At 49.4% G+C, this 20,734-nt stretch overlaps 5 protein-coding genes across 5 annotated transcripts; 2 read left to right on the top strand and 3 right to left on the bottom strand.

Annotated features, from left to right (window-relative positions):
- Nucleotides 1-181: 181 nt before the first annotated feature.
- Nucleotides 182-3,713, top strand: DFJ58DRAFT_776452 (uncharacterized protein). The gene is made up of 8 exons (XM_041389508.1): nucleotides 182-259; nucleotides 310-474; nucleotides 528-829; nucleotides 887-1,091; nucleotides 1,252-2,152; nucleotides 2,205-2,332; nucleotides 2,384-2,571; nucleotides 2,623-3,713. Coding segments are annotated over exons 1-8 (2,658 nt in total). The 5' UTR covers nucleotides 182-257; the 3' UTR covers nucleotides 3,390-3,713.
- Nucleotides 3,714-5,527: 1,814 nt separating this feature from the next.
- DFJ58DRAFT_776465 (uncharacterized protein) lies at nucleotides 5,528-6,320 on the bottom strand (the record flags this gene model as incomplete). Its single annotated transcript, XM_041389509.1, has 3 exons — nucleotides 6,160-6,320; nucleotides 5,642-6,049; nucleotides 5,528-5,565 (listed from the first exon to the last, which is right to left on the bottom strand). Coding segments are annotated over exons 1-2 (317 nt in total), but the record flags the coding sequence as incomplete, so codon positions are not given.
- A 786-nt stretch (nucleotides 6,321-7,106) lies between these two features.
- Nucleotides 7,107-9,483, bottom strand: DFJ58DRAFT_725517 (glycoside hydrolase family 47 protein; the record flags this gene model as incomplete). The annotated part of the gene is made up of 16 exons (XM_041385243.1): nucleotides 7,107-7,264; nucleotides 7,318-7,361; nucleotides 7,412-7,756; nucleotides 7,805-7,889; nucleotides 7,938-8,046; nucleotides 8,099-8,230; nucleotides 8,280-8,351; nucleotides 8,406-8,472; nucleotides 8,524-8,549; nucleotides 8,604-8,627; nucleotides 8,679-8,738; nucleotides 8,764-8,920; nucleotides 8,973-9,046; nucleotides 9,104-9,121; nucleotides 9,175-9,277; nucleotides 9,329-9,483. 16 exons carry the CDS (start codon nucleotides 9,481-9,483, stop codon nucleotides 7,107-7,109), a joined length of 1,629 nt encoding a protein of 542 aa, XP_041246338.1.
- A 2,846-nt stretch (nucleotides 9,484-12,329) lies between these two features.
- DFJ58DRAFT_776508 (uncharacterized protein) lies at nucleotides 12,330-17,821 on the bottom strand. Its single transcript, XM_041389510.1, has 17 exons — nucleotides 17,242-17,821; nucleotides 17,118-17,183; nucleotides 16,926-17,066; nucleotides 16,523-16,585; nucleotides 16,460-16,495; nucleotides 16,036-16,426; nucleotides 15,773-16,002; nucleotides 15,695-15,745; nucleotides 15,610-15,670; nucleotides 15,462-15,588; nucleotides 15,306-15,440; nucleotides 15,154-15,284; nucleotides 13,401-15,129; nucleotides 13,194-13,378; nucleotides 13,060-13,142; nucleotides 12,769-12,925; nucleotides 12,330-12,709 (listed from the first exon to the last, which is right to left on the bottom strand). Exons 1-17 carry the CDS (start codon nucleotides 17,690-17,692, stop codon nucleotides 12,547-12,549), a joined length of 4,200 nt encoding a protein of 1,399 aa, XP_041246339.1. The 5' UTR covers nucleotides 17,693-17,821; the 3' UTR covers nucleotides 12,330-12,546.
- A 410-nt stretch (nucleotides 17,822-18,231) lies between these two features.
- DFJ58DRAFT_776512 (uncharacterized protein) lies at nucleotides 18,232-19,832 on the top strand. The gene is made up of 4 exons (XM_041389511.1): nucleotides 18,232-18,433; nucleotides 18,486-18,599; nucleotides 18,653-18,786; nucleotides 18,836-19,832. The coding sequence occupies exons 1-4, from the start codon at nucleotides 18,295-18,297 to the stop codon at nucleotides 19,754-19,756; spliced, it is 1,308 nt and encodes a 435-aa protein (XP_041246340.1). The 5' UTR covers nucleotides 18,232-18,294; the 3' UTR covers nucleotides 19,757-19,832.
- Nucleotides 19,833-20,734: the final 902 nt, after the last annotated feature.

A 20,734-nucleotide genomic window follows, 5' to 3' on the forward strand; every position in this document is an offset into this window, starting at 1 on the left:
TACCTGAATACGGAGAGAATCATTCACGCTGGGAGTAATATCATGATGCGGCCCTTGAGCGGCCCTGCGAAGAAGCACTGGCCCTTACGTTACTTTAAGAACGTGGTGATGTGATTACATAATTAGTGTGGAGCTGTCAGGAGTCGGCAAACAGGGTTTCCCGAATTGCTAGTAAGTAGATCAAACAAGTAAATTATACCTTCTTAAGCGCGGCTTAAGCGTGTCGCTCCTTTCTGCTCCCCTTACTTCATCGCGCCATGTATGTGCTTTCATCTACATGTCTATTGTCTGTGGCTGACTTTTTCTTAGGTCGGGCGTGAATCAGACGTCCGCAAAGGCCGCTACAACAGCCACTTTCGTCACTGCGCTTGTCTTCAATGCTGCAGTCTTTGGGATTGAGATAGCCCTGTTCACAATACTACGTCCATACTTCAAACAAATCTATGAGCCACGCACACAATTTCTGGTTGAGAAGTATGCGTTCATCCAGTATCTCATCCCAGACTGCTTACGTTCTGTTCATCCAGGGACCGCGTCAAACCTTTCGAAGCTGGATTCTTAACTTGGCCTATTACCCTATTCAAGACAGACTATCGTGATGTTCAACAAGTCAATGGACCAGACGCCTACCTTTTTGTTCGATTCTTGCGGATGATGATTCGCGTCCTTCTGCCTATCTGGTTTATTTCTTGGATCGTGCTGATGCCAGTCACCTCTGTCAATAATTCTGTCCCCAACAGCACTGGACTGGATCGTTTCATCTTTGGAAACGCTTCTGACCAGCCAGATAGATATGCCGCCCACATTATCCTTGTATATCTCTTCACTTGTGAGCCCACTTAACAGTTTTTATGAGACCTCTAAATTTGACCGTCTTCACTACTAGTTTGGATTTACTGGAATATTAGGCGGGAAATGAAACACTTCACCACAGTTCGTCAGCTGCACCTCGTCAATCCTGCCCATTCCAGATCTGTGCAAGCAAATACGATTCTTGTAACCGGTATTCCTGCTAGACATCTTTCTGAGTCCGCACTTCGCCAGTTGTATTCCCACCTTCCTGGTGGTGTGAAAAAGGTGTGGCTCAATCGGTGTGTACCTCTACTTTTTCCGTCGCCTGTTGTTCTTTATCGTTTCTCGTGCCTGTTTATTTTACTTCTTGCGAGTATTGCGCCTGCCCAATGACTCCCGTCGTCTTCTATTCGTCCCATCTTTCGTATGACAGCTGTGTTTGACCTTTGACCTTCTTAGGGATCTGAAGGAGCTTCCCTCTATCTACGATCGTCGCCTGGCTGCTTGCGGAAAACTGGAGTCTGCAGAGACATCACTCCTTTCAACGGCCGCTAAAATTCGACGAAAGGCATTAAAGGAGGCCAACGGCGCTGGCGATCCATCCCCTCCAGTTGATCCCGAGCGCAATGTGACTTTAGCGGAGCGTCTGGTTCCTCGGGATCAGCGGCCTTCGCACCGTCTTCCAGCCGGTTTTATGCCTTTCTCACTCCCTCTCATCGGCGAAAAGGTCGACACGATTGATTGGTGCAGGCAAGAGATTGCTGCTTCTACAGGATTGTTGACCAAAGGCCGCCAAACTCTCGCCGATCAAGACCTTTCGCTGCCAGAGGATGCTAACGGAGATGGAAAGGTGGACAAAAATGACCGCGCCAAGCAGACTTACCCACCTCTCAGTTCCGCATTCATCACTTTCAACCAACAGATCGCTGCTCACCTTGCTGCTAACGCCTTAACTCACCATGAACCATACTGCATGGCCGACCGATACCTCGAAGTGTCTCCACCTGATGTGATCTGGGGTAACCTCGGGCTCAACCCGTATGAAAAGCGCATTCGAGTGGTTATTAGCTATAGCGCCACCGCAGCCCTAATCATTTTCTGGGCTATTCCCGTCGCCTTTGTCGGCATCATATCCAACATTGAAGGCCTTTGTGTTCGCGAATCGTGGCTCGCTTGGTTATGCAAGTTGCCAAGCCCTGTCATTGGAATCATACAGGGTATTCTACCCCCTGTGTTACTCGCCGTCCTCATGATGCTCTTGCCAATTATCCTTCGTCTCTTTGGGCGCTTCGAAGGTATTCCGACGCGCACAGGTCTCGAACTGAGCTTGATGACACGGTACTTCATTTTCCAAGTAATCGTGAGTATTTCAATGTCCATAAACGGCGAGCGATTTTGCTCACGGTATCTAGCATTCGTTCTTGATCGTCACTCTGGCTTCGGGCGTCTTTGCGGCTCTCCCATCAATACTAGCAAACCCCAGTTCGATAGCTGGCCTCCTGGCTCAATATCTGCCTCAAGCGTCGACTTTCTTCCTGACGTGAGTCATTCTTGTGAGCTTACCGAGACAGTTGCTCATTATTATATTCAGATACATTCTTCTTCAGGGTTTAACCGGCGTAGCTGGAGGATTTTTGAATATTGTTGCGCTCGCCCTTTACTACGTCAAGCTGTTTCTCCTTGGCAGCACGCCACGCTCTATCTATAACATCAAATATGGACAGGCAACTGTTGCTTGGGGCACGTTATTCCCGTCTATCACTCTACTCGTCGTCATCAGTACGTCTGTTCGTGGCAGTTCACACCAAACGTATTAACGGTTTGTCTCAGCGTTTGCCTACTCCATTATCTCGCCTGTGATCAATGGCCTTGCATGCGCTACATTTTTCCTTTTCTACCTCCTCTACAAGTACCTATTCCTTTACAAGTACACGCAGCCGCCTTCGGCTGACACAGGAGGCTTGTTCTTCCCAAAGGCGATTCAACACGTGTTCGTTGGGATGTATGTTCAGCAGCTCTGTCTCTGTGCCTTGTTCTTCCTCGTGCAGGACCCGGACGGAAAGCGAGGCGCGCTCCCAGAGGGCGTGCTCATGGTCGTGTTGATCATTCTTACTGTCGGCTACCACGCCATCATTAACAGCTCCTTTGGTCCACTGACCAAGGCTTTTCCACTCAGTCTCGCGCACAAGACATTCAGGCATCCGGAGCCTTCTCTGGATATACAGGACGTCGATGGCGGGTCAGGCTCAAAGCGCAAGGAGATGGCCGAGGAGGAGATCGAAGAGGGACGATCGCCGACTGACGAGCCTCGTGCCTCGTCCTCTGAGTCAGGTGCCGAACATGCTCCACATAGCGACTATGACGATGTGTTCTTTGAGCGCGGGCCAGACGGCTCAGAGGATTATGGATTTGCGCAACCGGCGGCGTGCCTCCCACAGCGCATCGTATGGATTCCCGACGATTCGCTCAGTTTGGGCCGTGAGGAGGTCCAGACGAACAAGGAGTCGGGCGTTAAGGCGACCACCCAGAACGCGACAATGGATGAGCACGGGAATGTGGACGTGACAAGTCCCCCTGTCGACCTTGCAAAGTTCTGAGAGATGTTTTGAAGTAATTGAGTTTTTTTTTCTGGTACATTTCTTGCCCGCCTCTTGTCAAATGTGGTATCCATTTTCCATTCTTCTTCCTATGTTACACATTGCACTTCACACTGGTCATGCGATAAATATTTACGATATTCACGTTGTCACATCTGATTCTTCATTCAATCATGTCAACCATTATCAGTTTCATCTAGCCTGAATACCCCTTGTCCCAGTACATGATCCTGTTACGCACTTACGATCGCCATTCTGTAATTCAGTACTTACTTGAGTTCACTGTGAATCTGTAGTCTGAATCGTTGAAACTATCAACATGTACATCTCCTGGTTGTCAGGTAGTCCGCGACTCCCCGGTTGCTGATGCGCTACTTCAGTATGAAGAGAACCACTAGGCCAGGAAACATGAGGCCGGAAATTATGAAAATGCGGATGTCTGCCTTTTCGAGTGTGGTAATAAGCTGCTTGGAGGTACTAAGCGAGGATGAGATCGGCCATGTCCGAGTCGTGAATATTGTGGATACGGACTAGAACCTAGTTACATTACAATGTTACATATGTACACTCGTGTGCGGAACTGATTGCAAAATGAAACAGCATGATAGTTGAAACAGCCGCAGCTTAATCTCCGCAGCAGTTGAACGTTGCGTTGTCGACAAGGCGTGGCCCAATCGATATCCTTCAGCTTCGATTGTCCAACGGCGTCTTCCACAACTGCGCATAGGTGGGCTTTCCAACCTGGTACACGAGGGAGATCAGCAAGTGTCAGGAAACGGAAGGTACTGCAGCCTACGAGCCACATCACCGAATTATCATCGATCTCTTGCAGGGTCTAGAATCCATCAGTGTTCTCGGACTCGGATTCATCAGGGATTCGCAATCTGCATTAGTCGTCAATTATAATGTCTACCTCACTGGCAGTGGGGAGGTTTGATAGGGTTTGGTCGACGATCTGATACTCACCGTCGACAAAGTATAAATTCCACTAATACTGCGTGGTTCCCATTACCACTCTCCTGTTGGCAAGCAGATTTATGTGGAGACTTGATTATATTAGATTCGCATTGGAACCGTTTTCACAGACAGACTTATGTCCCAACCTACGTCACGCAGTCACCAGTAGTGGTATACTGGAGTGAAACCAACTCTGGGAGCGTGGAAAACCTCAGCGCTCACTATCAACATCACTTTCAGCACCAAGGTCGGAACTTCATCTCTAGCTACCCACTTACCTGCTGAGTGGGTAAGTCCTTGTACTGGTCCTCGGCGAGCGACACGTTCTTCTGCGTCAAGACATTTAAGTACTTGACATTTTCAAGAACACTGTTGGTGATTGACTGGGTCTGTTCGGCACGATGGACGTTGTTTGGAGGCAAGTAGGAGAATTTGGTCTTCAAATTTGTGTTTGTGACATCCTTTGTATTGCACGTTCCTGCGTAGGTTCGATATTCTTCTATCCCGAACATCACACGCGCCCCTAAATCGTGTAAGCAACTCAACGCACTCAACGCTGGCGAATCATATACATACTACAATTGAAACCCACCGTCTCGTGATGAGCCATCTGTTGGAGATCTGGTACATACCAACTATTGCAAAAGGAGTTAACATCATTTCTAGTTTTCGCTCGCCAGGAATGTTTGTCGATGGGCTTACCATGTGAGGATTTTTTCTATTAAGATTTCTCGACAGCGACTCCCACACTTCCACGGTCGACACGAGGACTTCTCTTTGTAGAATCTGATCAGTGATCGCAAAAGAATTACCTCAATTTCGCTGTGCGATAAGTGTTTGTCAGTGACGACAGTGACATCCATTCTGCTGTCCCGAGCATCTCACGCACCCGAGGAACTAAATGCTGGTGAATTTAACTATACCACCTCATGGTGACGAGATTCGATATTCCAATTCGGAGTATCCCTTGTAAAATAGGCTTCATTCCTCATTTTCGCCCGCCAGGAATGTCTGTCGACGGCGGTATGTGTATTCTTCTAGAATCAGATCAGTCGATTTCTCAGTCTAGTGGCTACCTTACCGTCAATTGCAAAACAGGTCGGATGGTGGCTAGTCTCCAGGATCTGTTCTTTGCGCGCAGTCAGACCAGATGGCATGGAGGATTATGAGTTTTCACAACCGACTACGTCCCGCCCACAACGCATCGTGTGCCAGATCCCTGATTCTTACACGTCAATTTCATTTATCACCCCTTGGGCCTTGTCCCAGTACAAAATCTCGTGTTACACACTTACAATCATGTGAATAGTTGTTTTGTACTTGAGTCCGTGCGTCCCGCAAGCTGCAGTGCTGAATAGTTGAAATTATCATGCGCATCTGCTATGCTGTCCAGTAGTTCATGGCTCCACAGCCGATGTTGAGAGACTAGGGGTTTCAGACACGTCTATGGTGTGTTCCTGACCAGCTCCATCATGCTGACTACCTATCAATGACGCCAGCACAACTGACGCGGCAGCAGTGCTGGCCGACGCAGTCATCATTATATCCCAGCCTTCTACACCACAACATGCGTACTTGAGCAGGAGCTGGGCAAACCTCGTCCAGAAAAAGGCGATACGTAGCCCGCGACCGACGATGCGCTGCTTCAGTATAAAGAAGACCACGAGGCCGAAAATTATGAGAATGCGATCGAGCTAATCTGTCTTTTCGAGTGTTGTAATAAGTTGTTTGGAGAACCAAGGATGAGATCGTGTAAGTCGTGTGTTGTGGACGCGGATTGGAGAGTTGCAGTTGATTGAAAGAAAGAACTTGCCTAGTAACTGGCTCGACAAGACATTGCGCTCGAACTCTTTCTGCATGAACCCAATGGTTCGTTGCAGCGCTTCTGTGACATTATGATTGGCTTTCATGAGTGCGTGTTCACAGGTCCCGCTCCGAGTCAGAGGATACGAATGTATGCAGCATACGAACGTAACTTTCTCGCCCGAGGAGCTTGTGCTTTTCTCGAGAATGGGCTGATCCTTTTGGTGAGTCTGAGTGAGAGATTCGTGCGATATGATGTGTTTCACAGAAGCTGTTCAGAGGCAATACTTAAGGTAACTGCCAATTTATGTAATAATGAATTTTCAACATTCCCACTATTTTTGAACCGCCGCGAACATGAGTCGAGACTTTTTGAATTGAGCATCAAGAGGGAAAAGACAAACATTGAAATGCAAACAACTCGTAGAGTCTGGGCGCCAAGATCATGGTCTAAAACAGCGGCTCAGGTGATATTTCACAGATAGATTGAGTCTATTTATCTTGAAATTCTTGTGCGTACGATTGCTGCGTGCTTCAACGCCATCACCGCTGTATCATCAACTCCGTACTGAGACTTGAGTCCTACAGCTACCCCACGACCACAAGGAATGCATCACTATTCAGTAAGCCCGTGATTATTTTATCGCGCTATGGCTATATATACGCTGGTATATCATCGATAAATTTAACGAAAGACTTGATGCAAATCAAAATGACAGTGATATAGAGCAAATATAGAGTAAGAACTAAACTCTAAAAGAAAGGATTGTTGGTAAACGAAAGACTACTGTAAATCAAAATGACAGTGATATATCTTGACGTTAGAGCTGAACTCCAAAAGACAATACAATATCAATAAACAATTGACTACTCACGCAAGGTAAAAAGGTTCAGCCAAATGATTGAAGAGTTCAACTCTAAACAGCAGCCACGTAATCGCTCACGAATCAGGGTTCATTATGAGCGTAGGAGCGCAGCAATCGGGGAAACAGATGGTAGGGGTGCGCTCTCCGGGGAGAATGGCTGCGATGACACAGGTTGAGGCCCAGAACCTGAGCCATAATTGGATTTGGCAGACGGCGCCTTGAGAGGGTGGCACTCCGTGTTGAAGACATCTAGTGAAAGACATCAGTCGCTTAGGCTAATGTGTTATGTAGGAAAAGCTTACATTCATCAAGCGAGATGTGATCGGGGTCGTCAAAGGTCAAATACCTATGCATTTTTATGAAGAGTCCAAGATTTTCGCATGCAGCAATACTCACAGGTACTTGAGGACCTCGGCGAACCAGAAACTTTCCATGTCATCGATTTTGTCGGAATCCACGTTGTCAACGTCGTAGATACCGGTGTACGCAACAGTTGTAGGCAGGTACTTCTTGAAACTGATGGTGGCACTAACTGCATTGTTGAAGTATTTGATATCACCAGTCGCACGCCAAGCATAGAAATTCGACTCAAGGACTTCAGGACGAAGAACGTAGTCGGGAGCGGTGATATAGAAGCCATGCTTAGAATAGAAATCGAGTTGCTCCGGAGTAGGAGCAGTGCCACCAGTGTAGTTGCCGTCGCTAGATATGTATGCGAAAACTTCAGGACCAATCTCAGTACTGGAAACAAGGAATCAGCACAGTAATAGATGTCGGTGGGGGACGTACGCAGTGCTCGCGTATGTGTTCCAGCAGGCATCCGTGAGTTGAAGACCAATCTGAACTATTGTTGCATTGTTGGTGAGCTTGCCGCCTAGGTTTTACATCAAGCTCAAGCCACAAGGAGAAGAGGAGAAGATACCTAGAATCCAGTTTCCTCCGTAGAAACAAGCCAGATGGGACCCCACGTGACGAATGTTTTTGTCGTCGTCGTAATCAGCGAGGTACAACCAGTTATCGATGGTTGAAAACTAACGCGAAGCATAAAGATGTGAGGTCACCGAGATGAATGGGTCTGCATACTCTTAGGAGCGTCTTCATGGAGGTATCAACGGCGGTCAACCACGCATCGGCATACGAGTGGTCGTCGGTATTTGTAAGGCGGGCATATTTGATGAGATACTCGAAGTAAGAGTCAGAACCTCCACCCCAAGTCTACCAAGATGGATTAGGAGGAGCATATATCACAGACATGAGCACTTACCACATACCCACCAACCGAATGACCAGTTTTTGGGTTAATGCCCTGAGCAGGCATACCAGGGAGAGGGGTCGACTGAAGAGTAACACATCAGTTAAGGGCCAACATCAAAGTTGAAATCCTGCTCACCATGCGAATCATATGTTGCACAGATTTCTCAGCCAGTGTTTGGTACGTGGAATTGCCAGTATATTGACTTAACGTCCAGTTCATTTAAAGAACTAGACAGGCAAAATGACCCACACACCTGAGGCGATTCCATTCCATGGTAAGCTACGCAGGACAAATGTCACAATTTGTTCTGCAGTATACATGACGTAGACTCACAGTTCCAGCCTCGGCAATGTTTGACTACAATTGAAGATGAGTATACCGAAACTTAGATGTCGATAAACTGCTCACAGTGTCGATGGTGGGTTGCTGGTTCGTAAAGTCTATGTAACCATACGGAATGGACTGATTCTATAAAAGAATCAGATACCATTACGCGCGTGCAAATACTGCAACGATTACCCCAAGCCAGGCATAGGCCATTTGATCGGCGAGGGTCCTGTGCCTTTTCGACCAGAACTGGATACTTTTCCCCGCTGAGCTCATACGCACTTAAAAAACCTCCAACATAACGAATAGTAGTTTCAAACAGACTGCCCTTAATCAGCAAGATAGCTTAAAAGCGAAGATAGGGCAGCAAGTTACCTGACGGTGTCGGAAGTGTGCGCAATAGTAAAGTCGGTGTTGGCAGTGTGATTGACAGCTTGTTCAAACCAGTCCTGGGTACATTTTGAAATGAGCCAATGTTAGTTCACGTCTCGCATGTGGAAACATACCGTGAACCCCATAATCCACTACATCACGTGTGATTCAGTCGCTTGACCTCTGGACGAGGCTCGTTACTCACCATGGTACCCATAGCGTCGGCAATGGAAGCGCCCCATCCGTTCCGTCCATCAAAGTACGTTTTTGAAACGGGCAACAGATCATCATGTCCCCAGGCATATGTCCTGCATGCGACATGGTGAATGCAAATAGAAAGAAAGACTGCGGCATCGTACTGGTAAGCCTCGTAGCTGGTGACAAAAAGTTCCTTGACTGCTGCCTGGTGGACGGAAGCACTAGGCGGAAGTTGCAAGCCTGGTTTCTGAACTGACTCGGCCTTGACAGCAGATGCCGCGAGAGCTGCCAGGAACCAGCGTCTGAAAGACGACATTACTGGACAGTGTCACAGGAAATCGGGATGGGGAAGGATGAAGAGTTAGAAGAATATTAGTTGAATAATAAAATTTATAACCTTGGTGCTATATGCTGCTTTTATCACCGTGGTTCGCGAGTCGCACGATGAAGTTCATGGATCTGCATATATGGCAATACAGTAGGAGCGCATGGGCTTCGAGAATTCGCGCCGACATTCCTGGACTTTTCATCACTAGTCGTCAACCAAATTTTTCGGGACCCGTGATAATTAATTATCCATCGCGATTCGCCGGTATGCGGTTGAAAGAAATGAGTCGGCGCTGACGAGTTCTGACAGCTGGTATGTTGCAAGAAAATTGCTGCAGATGCTAGTTAGCTTGTCTTGAAGTCGAAATACTGATGGAATGGTATGACACGGCTGTAAAAATTCTCAACAATCCGTTGTTAGGCCCCCAACAAGAAACTGAAACTCACACCTACCTCATGATGCCGATATGACTTCTTATACATTTGCATAGACCGACCGCATATACTATATCCACATACAATGCAACCTCCACCACCCGACCCACGCTCCAGGGACACCTCACAAAGCCTTCAAATATAAAGCCGAGTAGAAGCCTCACTAAGACCTGCCTGGTTGTGAGCGAGAAGCGACATGAAATCGGGAGCGGTATTCCGTATGAGACTCGGAGTCGAGAAAACCTTGCCAATCGGACTTGATGCGAGCACGCGCAACAAGCGGAATTTATATGCATGCTTGGATTAATGTTTTCGCAAGCAAATATTGGAAAAATGTTACGATACTATTTGCTTCCGATTATGTAGAGCTTGTACGGAAGCATAGCGGCTGGAGGGCCCAGAGTCGGAATACTAATATCCCTTAATTCAATAGGTGATTAATGATTCCTGTACAGTGTGAATGTGCAAGGTACGGTCAGTCTGGGTGCATGTCTGGGGCGCTTCAAGTTTAGGTCTGGGTGATTCGAGCGGAGTTTAGATGGCAAAGCCGCCCACCTGTACACCTGACGCCGCCCCTCGTCTGCGATGGCCTGCGTGAATGTGGGTAAGGCCTGAGGTCCACGGTGATCCACCATAATACATCTACAGTATCTTCCGAGAGGGCGGCGTGTTTAGCGAGAAATGCATTCATGGTGGGGGGCAGGACTTCAGGGGCAACCACGACAGATATGAGGCTGTAGCTTAAATGTCGTCTTTGAGCTGGCTTGCACAGTGGAGGAAGAGGTTGAGGTCGAGAAAGGGCATGGCGGCTGCTGCATGACAGCAAGTATGGACTCGACGTCCATGGTCTGTGTTCAGCGTGTGACAGCGGCAGGCAGCAGCAGTGGTGGCAGTGGTGGGATGTCAGGCGCTGTCAGCTACTGGCGACTTCAAGTCCAAACTCCACCACCCGTGCCGAGTGCGCACCCAGACTTGGTCGTAGACACAGACCTTGTGTCTGTGCAGGCCTCCACCCAGACCGGCCAAAGTTTCAGACCCGCCCTTGTGAAGTGGCAGAAAATCCGGGAATTGGGCAGTCTGCCAGTACAGTGTTCGTGTCTGTTCGTGTGCATGGACATCTTTCGGGAGTTTCCGGCCGATGTCTCCCCGCCGTCCTACATCATCTTAATTATCCCGCCATCAGTTCTGTCGTCGCCCGCCTCTCTGCCTGCTGTCTCTCTCGTTGCCCGCCGGTTCTTTCCCCGCCTCCGCACAAATTAGCGGGGCTCTGGAACAACTTTCTGTCCACACGAAGAATACAAATCAAGAAGAGAAGTCACAGCGAGTCATCACTACCATCATTCATTCCTCATTATTTCTATCATTTATCACGGCACTCATCATTCTATCGTTCGATTTGTTCGTAGACCATCCTTGTAGCTTCTAGTGCATTTAATCTGTATTCAGAGCCGGATGAAATAATGTATCATTTTACGACAATGAACGAAGGTAATGGGGGAACTTGTCGTTGATGGGCCATTTCGTGGTCGTCAAAGCGACAGGAGTGTATCGTCGACGTCTACAAACAGAGAGCAAATATGTTACACACGCAGGAAAGGAAGTGCTATGGTTGTGTTCATTCTGCCCAACCAGGCAGCATCAGGCAATGTCCAGGCAAGATGTTGCATGACAGTCCATAGATAATGCACTGCTTCGGATGATATGGCGAACGATTGAGTGAGAAAGGTTATTATTTTTGGTGGTAGCAAGTCAGGAGCGATATGTTCACAGGCACTGTGCGAGGCTACGGCAGGCAGAGGCCGCTGAGTCTCCTTGAGTAAGTATGTATTACGACGGATGAAGCGAGCAAGGTCGAGAAGCGACATATGTGCAAGCTTGACAATGGTGTGTAATGTTCGTAAGGCGTCAAATAGGGCCGTTGGGCACGACTCCGAGTCGGTTGTCGGTGGTAGATTCGGAGTCCTAAATGGTGGGAATAGACCCACGCCTTGTGTGCTGGTTGTCATTCCTGACATACTCGCTGGGGAGAGGCAGGCACGGCGGCGGGCGGGATAGGATGATGATGATCAGGATGATGTTAGACGGCAGGCAGGCAGACTTTGGGCGTGCTGGCCGGAAACTCCCGAAAGACGCCAACTACACGTAGACTTTTATGTACGCCGCGATAGAATTCCTCCAGCAGTCATGACAGCACAGTGGCGGCCGCTAGCTGGAAACACAGACGATCGACCAATAAAGATAGCGGAATTGATAATCTGGGTAGCAGAACTCAGTGTAATCAGCATTCTTTCCAATGACAAGACAAATTCAAAATCCGCCGGGTATGCCGAACTAGTACGCGAAGCGGCTAGTATACAGGACGCATATTGTGCATAGACCCTTTCAATTCTCAAGCCAGACCCCCATGCCACCCATAATATGGAAGGAAGAACAATCTCCATTCTATTCGGTCGACAGGCCGCCTACGGAAGGCTACATACAGCACCTAATAGTCAGATACAGGAAGCCCGGTTAACAGGATGTACATCGGTTGCCTTGCCCATGTAAAAACGCGCGAGTTCGTGTGTGTTCGTCGTCAAATGCATACAGAGAAAGATGAAGGACCGCAATTCACAGTCTAGATATCCCATCCGCCATGTCTCGCCTCCTCCAGCAGAACAGCGCCTTTTGGGTTGAGATCAATACCCTCAGCCGTCGCATCTATCATAAACCGATCAAAGACTTTCGAGGCACCGCTTAGGCTCCCCTCAGGGATCCAGGTAGCTTGCGCGATCGGATACCTACAGACGCGAGTATCAAGCCGCGAAGCCATCAAGTTGTTATAAAGAAGAGAACGCACCCCTCCCATTTCACCAAAAACAGGTATACAGCTTCCCCGATGGTTTTCCGCCCAACTAGGCGCTCAATGACAAACTCCTCTGCATCGAGTTGGGTGAATGAACAATCTGGACGGGCGCATCTTTCTGTGCGCCTGCGCGGGGTCTGACGTTTTGCGCCTAGAAAACCAATGATGGTTGATCATATCAGGCAGCTGGATGGCATGAACACCTACTTGAGACGCTAAAAATTGGATTTGATTCATTCAAGGCAAGAGGTACAAATCTGTTAAACACGTACCAGCATGGCGGACAGATGAAGACAGAATCTGGTTCCTCCAAGCGATGATCTCCCTCCGAAAAACCAGCGCAGCCAAAGTGATACCACAAGTCGCAGCTGCACAGACTAAGGGATGACCATAGGATAAAATGACCAAAAAATACTGACTTATCACACTGTACGAACTGCCGTTGAAACGACCCATCCTGTTCGCTCTTTGCAGGCCACTGACACATCTGAGCTTCTTCCTTAACAACCAGCGACTTGGACTTTCTCTTCTGTGATCGCCGCGACTTGGGCTTTCCGTTTCTCTCAGACTGCTGGACGTTCTTCTGGGTGGTGGCTTGGCTCGCCTTCCAGCTTAGAGGTCCGCACCCGTTTGCCGCGCGAAATTGAATCCTCCCAGGGCTCATTGGCATGTGCAGCTAGCCCTGACTTTGTCATCTCCGAGGTAGTCACGAAGGTCTGCGCTGGCTCGCTGATCGTCGTCGTGCCAATGACACTGGCACTGTCTACTTCCATCGGTGCTGAAATGCTCTCGACTTGGAGTGACATCACGTCCTCCGCTGATTCGGAAGGATCAGAGGATTGAGGTATTGGATTCCCCGCACCTTGACATTGGAGCTGATGGGCTAGATACGTGAAGGAAGAAGTCACATCATCTGTGCTGAATGACGTGGCATCTATATCTGCATGGAACCTAGTTTTCTTTTTTTGCGGCCGTGACTGGATCGCTGACTCCAATGGCTCGAGCTTACGCTTGAGCTCTGAGATCATGATTTTGCGCGGATCCTTCTTTGCCAGCATAGAGAGCTCTTCGATGGATGCGCCTGGTCCACCTCTTAACTCACCAGACCGCAGTGATCTCAACAACATCTTCCGCCGCAGTACTGATACTGAGGACCCCGAGCGTGCTCTGCATTGGTGCACACCAGAGTCTTCGTCTGAATTGAGGTTCTCTGTTCTGCGTAACTCCACCCCAACTTCATCTTGGTCCTCCTCGTCCCCAGCATCGATCTCCTCTTGCAGTATCGGCGGAGACTCCCCCAGCGAGGACTCTCCCAGCGAGGACAGTGGGGAGAGTGACCTGAATAGGTGTGAGAGAGATGACGGCAACACGTTAGGGGGTGGGGTAGCGAAGGTGGGGGGAGAACAGACGGAACTCATGTGTTCAAGTGGGGCTGAGAGCTCGGCAGATATAGTGGTTTCGGATTCGACATGTACTGGATGATCAATGGTCACTGCAGGTTCGTGCGCCACATGCATCTCTGCAGGTTCTTGCTCCACCAAGTCCTCAGTATACGTACTTCTCAGAGCAGACGTAGCTCCATTGTTGTAGGCGTTCATGAAATCGACAAAAGTCGTAAAAATATCGTCCCCGTCATCAAGAATTTCTGTCGGTTCCTGTGAAGAAGGGCCGTCTGCTTGGCCCTGGACTCCTGCACACGACGCCTCCGATTCTGGCTGTAAAGGGAAATACGCAGTCAACCCCCCTGGGGAGGACGGCAAAGGCGGGGATCCACTCTCTGCTGAAGGAGATAGGGCTGTGAGCGCTGCGGCGACAGCCTCTTCATCTCGAAAGAGAGAATCTGCAGGTGTTTGTTCGCGGGAGTCTTCAGCGCGGAGATCCTCATACTGGTCCAGGTAATCGGCATTGAGGCATGTCGGATCCGAGGGAGTTGGTTGGCGTAACTCAGAGAGAGCAGTTTCAGGCTGCACGCTGCCTTCTGAGTCTGCAAGTTGTTCTGGACGACAATCTTGCGAGCAAGCGTCTTGTGAATTTGCTGGCTTGGGTGTGTCGTTTGGCGTGAGCGAAACATTAGAGTGCTCTTCTGCTAACTTGAAGGATTCTCCGAGTGTCCCATCGATCCCTCCATCCTCATACTCTATCTGCAAGCTCTGCTCTTTCTCACACTCTCTAGAGTCGTCATTCTCAGGTTCATTTGGGCTATCGAGTCCGGACTCGCATGGTCCCCCAGTATCAGGTGTGTGACCCAGCCGCAAACCCTCCTCTAGACTTGGACCACCGAAGTCCCCGTTTACTTCCCCATACTCATCCGTCCACATGTGTCCTGAGCCAGGAGGCTCTCCATCCCCGTGCATCCTAGCCACACCCAAACCATGCCACGGCGGAAGTTCGTGCCCATGTATGAGCCTCTGCAGCGCATCCAAGTCGATCGCGTGCGATCGACTTTTTGAGCTTCCTCTGGGTGCTGACTCAGTAGCTTTTAGCTCTCCTCCCAACTCTTTATGATGCGCCTCCGATGCAGGCAGCAGGACTTCTGGTTCTATTCCCGGCAAGTGCGGAGACGCTTCTGCATTGACTTCAAATGACCGCGACGGCTGATTCAACTCGCCGCAACGTCGATCCAAACACATACGCGGTGAGCCAACTGTTGCGCTTTGGTCCTGCAGCTCAAACGCAGAGACCGAGACTTCCTTCTCTACTCCTGGCCCTTCAAGTTGTACGTCAAGATGGGGAGATGCTTCTGCATTCGCACCAAGTAATTGTGACTCGCGAGAAGACGGATCAAAGCACATACGCGATGGATCAGCGATTGTACTTTGATTTTGCGTCTCAGACGTAGACAGCGGGACTCCCAGTATTCCAGGTTGCGCCTCCGGCGACGGGGTACCAATCTCGCCTGAAGATGTATTCGAACATGTACGCAATGAACCAGCAGCCGTACTTTGATCCCGGGTTTCTTCAGCGCTCTGCTCTTGGGAGTCCGTACTCTGGTTGCAACGCCCGTAATGTTCATAGCGTCGCATTTCACAGTCCACACACGGTCCCTCACAATCCATATCTCCACCGATATCCTGGTAAACCTGCGGGAGGATGTGGCACGACGCAGTCGCGTGCGCTTGTGCGAGTATAGAGGTGGGGGTTGGGGGCGGGCTCGCGAGGTGCATGTTAGCAGTGTGAGCAGAAGATGAAGGTGATGATGACGGTGGAGTAGGAGCGATAGGAGCGATTCTAGAGGCAGGGGATGGAACGTTATAGTTAGACGGGCCTGAAGTCGATGAAGTGGAAGGTAAGGCCAATGTAGGCGTGAAATGTGATGGAACAGGGTTGTATGTGGAGTCGAGTGAACGGAATGCAGATAGAATGGAGGTGCGTGCAGGTTTGTGGATTGGATCGGTAGACGGGGGTGTAATGGGGTTTAATAATGAGTTTGGGAAGGCGCGGAGTGACGTCGTGGCCACGTTTTTATCAGGATCATCCCGTCTTGGGTGTAGGGTTGTCCAAGACCTGGAGTTCGAGTCGTTCGCTCTGCTGAAACTTTCCTCGAGTGGGGTTTCAGGAGATGGGGTTGGCAGCGGCGACGAAATATCAGGCCCATTGATGGGGACTCTGGCGTGCAAGGTAGTAGGAGCCGCTGAGCGAGAGGAAACGTCGGCTATTTCAGGAGACGAGACATGGTTAAAAACACCAGGGGACATCGTAGAGTCCGGAGAAGCTCTAGCCTCTGTGCTCCCGGGTGAGCTGGAATCACGCTGAACATTGTCGATATATGTGAGCGAGCGAGCGAATGCTGTTGGGTGGGTTAGTTGGTTCGCTAGATCAGATGATTGTATGGACCAGATATATGCGGTAAAATAAACAAAAAGATGAGACATAGAAGATTCTATGTCTGTCCATGGATACTTGTTAGGGCGGGTAAGGAAGAGAAAGGTCTTTTGAAGTAATTAGGAAGGAAAACTTACCCGGAGCACGAAACGAGTTGTTGGCTGCGGGTATGTGTACAGGAGATCATCAGGCGAAATGATGATGAAGTGGTGTGCACACCAGCAGTGTGTGAATGAACGCCGTAATCGAAATGCATGAGGTGTTGAAAGACAACAAGGTAGCATTTATAATATCAGCATAAGATGATGATTAGGAAACGAGATACATACGTTTCGTGTTCCAACTAGCGGGGGCAAGTGTCTTAGGAGAACGCTGCACGGGAGGAAACCAGGGCCGGAATTCCAACAGACATGGTGGCGGCGCGGTGGCAGAAAGAGGTTCATCTGTACCCGTCGATGTGTCCAAGTATTCTAAAGCCTGGTGTATCAGCCCTCGTCATCAACCAATGATAAAAGACGCACCTTTTTGAAGTGGAGGAGATGGCGTACGTGCGGTGGTGCTTGCGTCGCAGCACACTGCAGGGTGACCTATTCAGTAAGGGAAAGATTTAAGTTAATCGGAACGTAAAGTCAAAACAAGGCTCACGGGAAGCTGTGTCCAACCTAGAGACATGTGCAAGTAAGTCGTTGATCGCGCCATCCATTGTCGCTAATCGACGGACCATACCCCCCTCCGATTGTAGCGTATCTAAATCCATATTTTCCCCCTTGTTTTTCTTTTTCCTCTTGCCGCGATTACCACAAAGTACACCTTCCAAAACATTAACGGTCGTGCCCAGTTCATTCAAGTCCTTTGAGATCTTTTTCTGCTCCTCGAGAGAGGCCTCCACGGATTGAAGAATTGCCTTGACATCTGCATATATATGCTGCAGTGAGATGTTGGATGTGATCGTTGTCTGCTGACAGATTGGTGACGCAGAGGCGGACGAAACAGACGTGGATGAGTTCGGTGCTGATATATAGCTTGATCCAGGAGCAGACTGAGAAGGTACCACTTGAAAGTTGTTAGAATAGTACTGCGTCCACGGGTTTGACATAGTAGTGGTCAGTTGGGATACGATATCATCAAAACGATCTAAATGATTGAAATAACTTGACTACGTACAATCGATGCCTACAAATGTAATAGAAGCTATCGCTATCTGATCAGAACTTCGAAGCCGCAAGCCTCACGTGACTCCTCTAACCAACCAGAGCCTTACTACTTTCATCTCAATCACTAACTTGGATGTCCGTGACGGTCCTGGATGGTGTGTGGAGTCTGGTCGGACCACAATTAGATCCTGGTTATGCATAAAAGTTGTCGTGCTGCACTTCGGATCTTCAAAGAGGCGCGGAAGTAGACAGGGAGTGAACATCATCAACAGCATGAATGAACCGACAATATCATTATTTTTGTTATGGAGATCGCTGCGGACTGGTATGACTAGCTTGAGCTCGGTGTCGTGAACAGTGATGAACACCATGAGAGGTGAGACCATGTGATATGACAACTGAGGCTGTTGTAACTTGTCGAGAATATACCAGAACAAGCAGTACCGGGCCCTACTAAGGAGTCTCACGGCGTCTAGTACTCCAAGGACTTGTCACTTGACTCTCACCATCACCATCTCCAGCTCTCGAATTTCTACCGTTGTGCATGTCCAACCTTAACGGGCTCCCTCTACTCAGCGGTCCTCCACCAGCGCCTTTCACAGATCGTGCGCATAACGCATGTAGGAAATGTAATAAGGAATTCATTATCATCTTTACACGCTCAACCCGCTGTAATCATTGTGGTCAGTTACACCTGCGAATACATCAGCGACTCTAATTCGATCGACGTGGCAGGCTACTTATATTGTGCGAGCTGCGCAGACTACCCGGCGCTCATGCCCCGCCGTGGCGCAGCATCTGGCTATGACCAAGTTCACGTTTGTGCATTCTGTATTGAGTTTCTTCAAAGTGCATCCCATGCTTTCTAGTACCAACGTCCTAATCTGATGTCTTGTATTCAGTAACAGCTTCTAATAGAAACCAGCTCAAGTCCCTGCCGCTCTCCAGCCTTCGCCGCTATGTCAACGCATACGGTATCTCCGTCAAAGGCCCTATCGATAAGAATGACCTCGTGGATGCCATCATCGCTGCAAAGGTGCTTTCCACTTCACCTTGGTCCATCATTTATCGCTGACTTCTCCCAGACACCAACAGGCACCCTCCCGCCCTCAAACGAGTCCCACTATCGTGCCCATGGGGTCCCCAAACACAATTCCTCGCGCCCTCGCGGGTTCTTTAGCACCCGTCCTCCACCCCCAACTCACCAACAAACGTCCACACCACCACCACCTGACTTCCCCCGTCCTGACCTTGACCCTGAGCCAGCACCATACAGAACGTATACCTCCAACTCCACAAGACAGCGGCAGACACCCCCTACACCTCCCCCGCCTCAGCCCTCTCCACCTCAACCACAGCCACGATTCAGGACGGCCTCGCAGCCACAAACGCCGCCTCGATCAGCGCCCCACTCCACTCCACGCCCGTCTCCAACGTCTACTGCTAGCACACCTCCCACACGTCCATCAACCGCACCTCGCTCACCGCCGCAGCCGTCCACGCCGCAGCCCCCGCCCCCACTTTCTGCTCTCCTTGCGATGTCCACGTCGTCCCTCTCGCGATTACCCATTCACACGCTGAAGCAGATATTGTATGAGGCACGTGTGCGTTTGCCCGCTGACCTCCTTGAGAAGGCGGAACTCGTGGGGCGCGTTAGTGCCTGGTTGGAGGAGGAGAGAACGGCAGCTGAGGAAAGAGATATCATGGAAAGGGAGGAGAGGGAACAAGAAGAGAGGGAAAGACGAGAGAGGGAAGAACAAGAAGAGAGGGAGAGGGCTGAGGCGGCAAGGTTAGTCATGGAGACAGAGCTAGCCGAGTCAGAAGACGCCCACATACATGGCTCTGCTGAGAATGCCCAGATACATGACGAGTCGCAGCAACATCCTCCACCATCTTCCTCCTCTCCACCACCGTCACTACCTAGGACGACGCTTGCAGAGCGTTCTGGTTTATGTGTGATATGTCAAGACCAGGAAGCAAATATCGCAATCGTGGATTGCGGGTGAGTGCCCCAAGCTTTGTGCTCGCACACACGGCCTTTCACTGACTCATGCCAACAGACACCTAGCGATGTGTCGTGCCTGCTCTGATCTAGTACTCGCCTCATCTCGCGAGTGTCCGCTCTGTCGCACCCGGATCGTCACGGAAGCACGACTTTTACGGATATTCAAGACATAGGCCTACTTTCAAAGTTGCAGATCGAGAACTTTGACTTTTGCTATCACCATGCCCAACCATGGTGTGCTAGATATGCAGATGTCATACTGTATTTTTTGTGCGCACGTAAGATATAGCGATAGGTACCAAGTGGAACTTGGGAACTTGAGCTTGTCTTGGATGTAACTAATAATCTAACGTTATTGACCCATCTCGTGATGAGTTGTAAGATAGGCTTCAAGCAGTTTCGGTACACATCACGTGCTATGCGTGACAAAAGCAATGAATGTATATAGGATGTTCGTAATATAAAAACAGAAACGGAAGAGTTGTAGTGTATGTACTTCTCGACGAGTCGTCCATTTCAGAATTACCATTTGTGCAAAATTAAAGGAGGAGATAGCAACACAAGCAAGATGCAAGGTACATTCCCGGTGTGATCACAAGTAAAGTCACAGCAAGTCACATCTTGCTTGTGTTGCCATCTCCTCCTTCAATTTTGCACAAATGGTAATTCTGAAATGGACGACTCGTCGAGAAGTACATACACTACAACTCTTCCGTTTCTCTTTTTTTATATCTTGTCGCTACGAACATCCTATATACATTCATTGCTTTTGTCACGCATAGCACGTGATGTGTACCGAAACTGCTTGAAGCCTATCTTACCTGGGTTCGGGGGACGAGCGCTAGCGCTTGGGCCTTCCTAGTACCATGTGGAAGATGAACGCACCCGGGCATCGTTAGCAAGCTCAGACTTGGTTCCGATAGGCCCGAGACAAAGGCTATCACGATGAACATAGTTCGCCTTGAGTTATCCTTTTCTG

Source organism: Suillus subalutaceus (genome assembly GCF_016647625.1).
Source record: "Suillus subalutaceus strain FC151 chromosome Unknown DFJ58scaffold_27, whole genome shotgun sequence".
Classification (NCBI taxonomy): domain Eukaryota; kingdom Fungi; phylum Basidiomycota; class Agaricomycetes; order Boletales; family Suillaceae; genus Suillus; species Suillus subalutaceus.

Bases quoted from the DNA above. Each gene is read 5' to 3' on its own strand.
- DFJ58DRAFT_776452 (XM_041389508.1), top strand. The intron at 1,092-1,251 runs GTGTGTACCTCT...TGACCTTCTTAG, and splicing joins AAAAAGGTGTGGCTCAATCG to GGATCTGAAGGAGCTTCCCT. The intron at 2,572-2,622 runs GTACGTCTGTTC...GGTTTGTCTCAG, and splicing joins CACTCTACTCGTCGTCATCA to CGTTTGCCTACTCCATTATC.
- DFJ58DRAFT_776508 (XM_041389510.1), bottom strand. From the start codon at position 17,692: ATGTCAAACCCGTGGACGCAGTACTATTCTAACAACTTTCAAGTGGTA. The intron at 17,067-17,117 runs GTGCGTCTTTTA...ACCAGGCTTTAG, and splicing joins ATCTCCTCCACTTCAAAAAG to AATACTTGGACACATCGACG. The intron at 15,130-15,153 runs GTGGCATGGTTT...GGGTGTGGCTAG, and splicing joins CATGGGCACGAACTTCCGCC to GATGCACGGGGATGGAGAGC.
- DFJ58DRAFT_776512 (XM_041389511.1), top strand. From the start codon at position 18,295: ATGTCCAACCTTAACGGGCTCCCTCTACTCAGCGGTCCTCCACCAGCG. The intron at 18,434-18,485 runs GTCAGTTACACC...TCGACGTGGCAG, and splicing joins AACCCGCTGTAATCATTGTG to GCTACTTATATTGTGCGAGC. The intron at 18,600-18,652 runs GTGCATCCCATG...TCTTGTATTCAG, and splicing joins CTGTATTGAGTTTCTTCAAA to TAACAGCTTCTAATAGAAAC.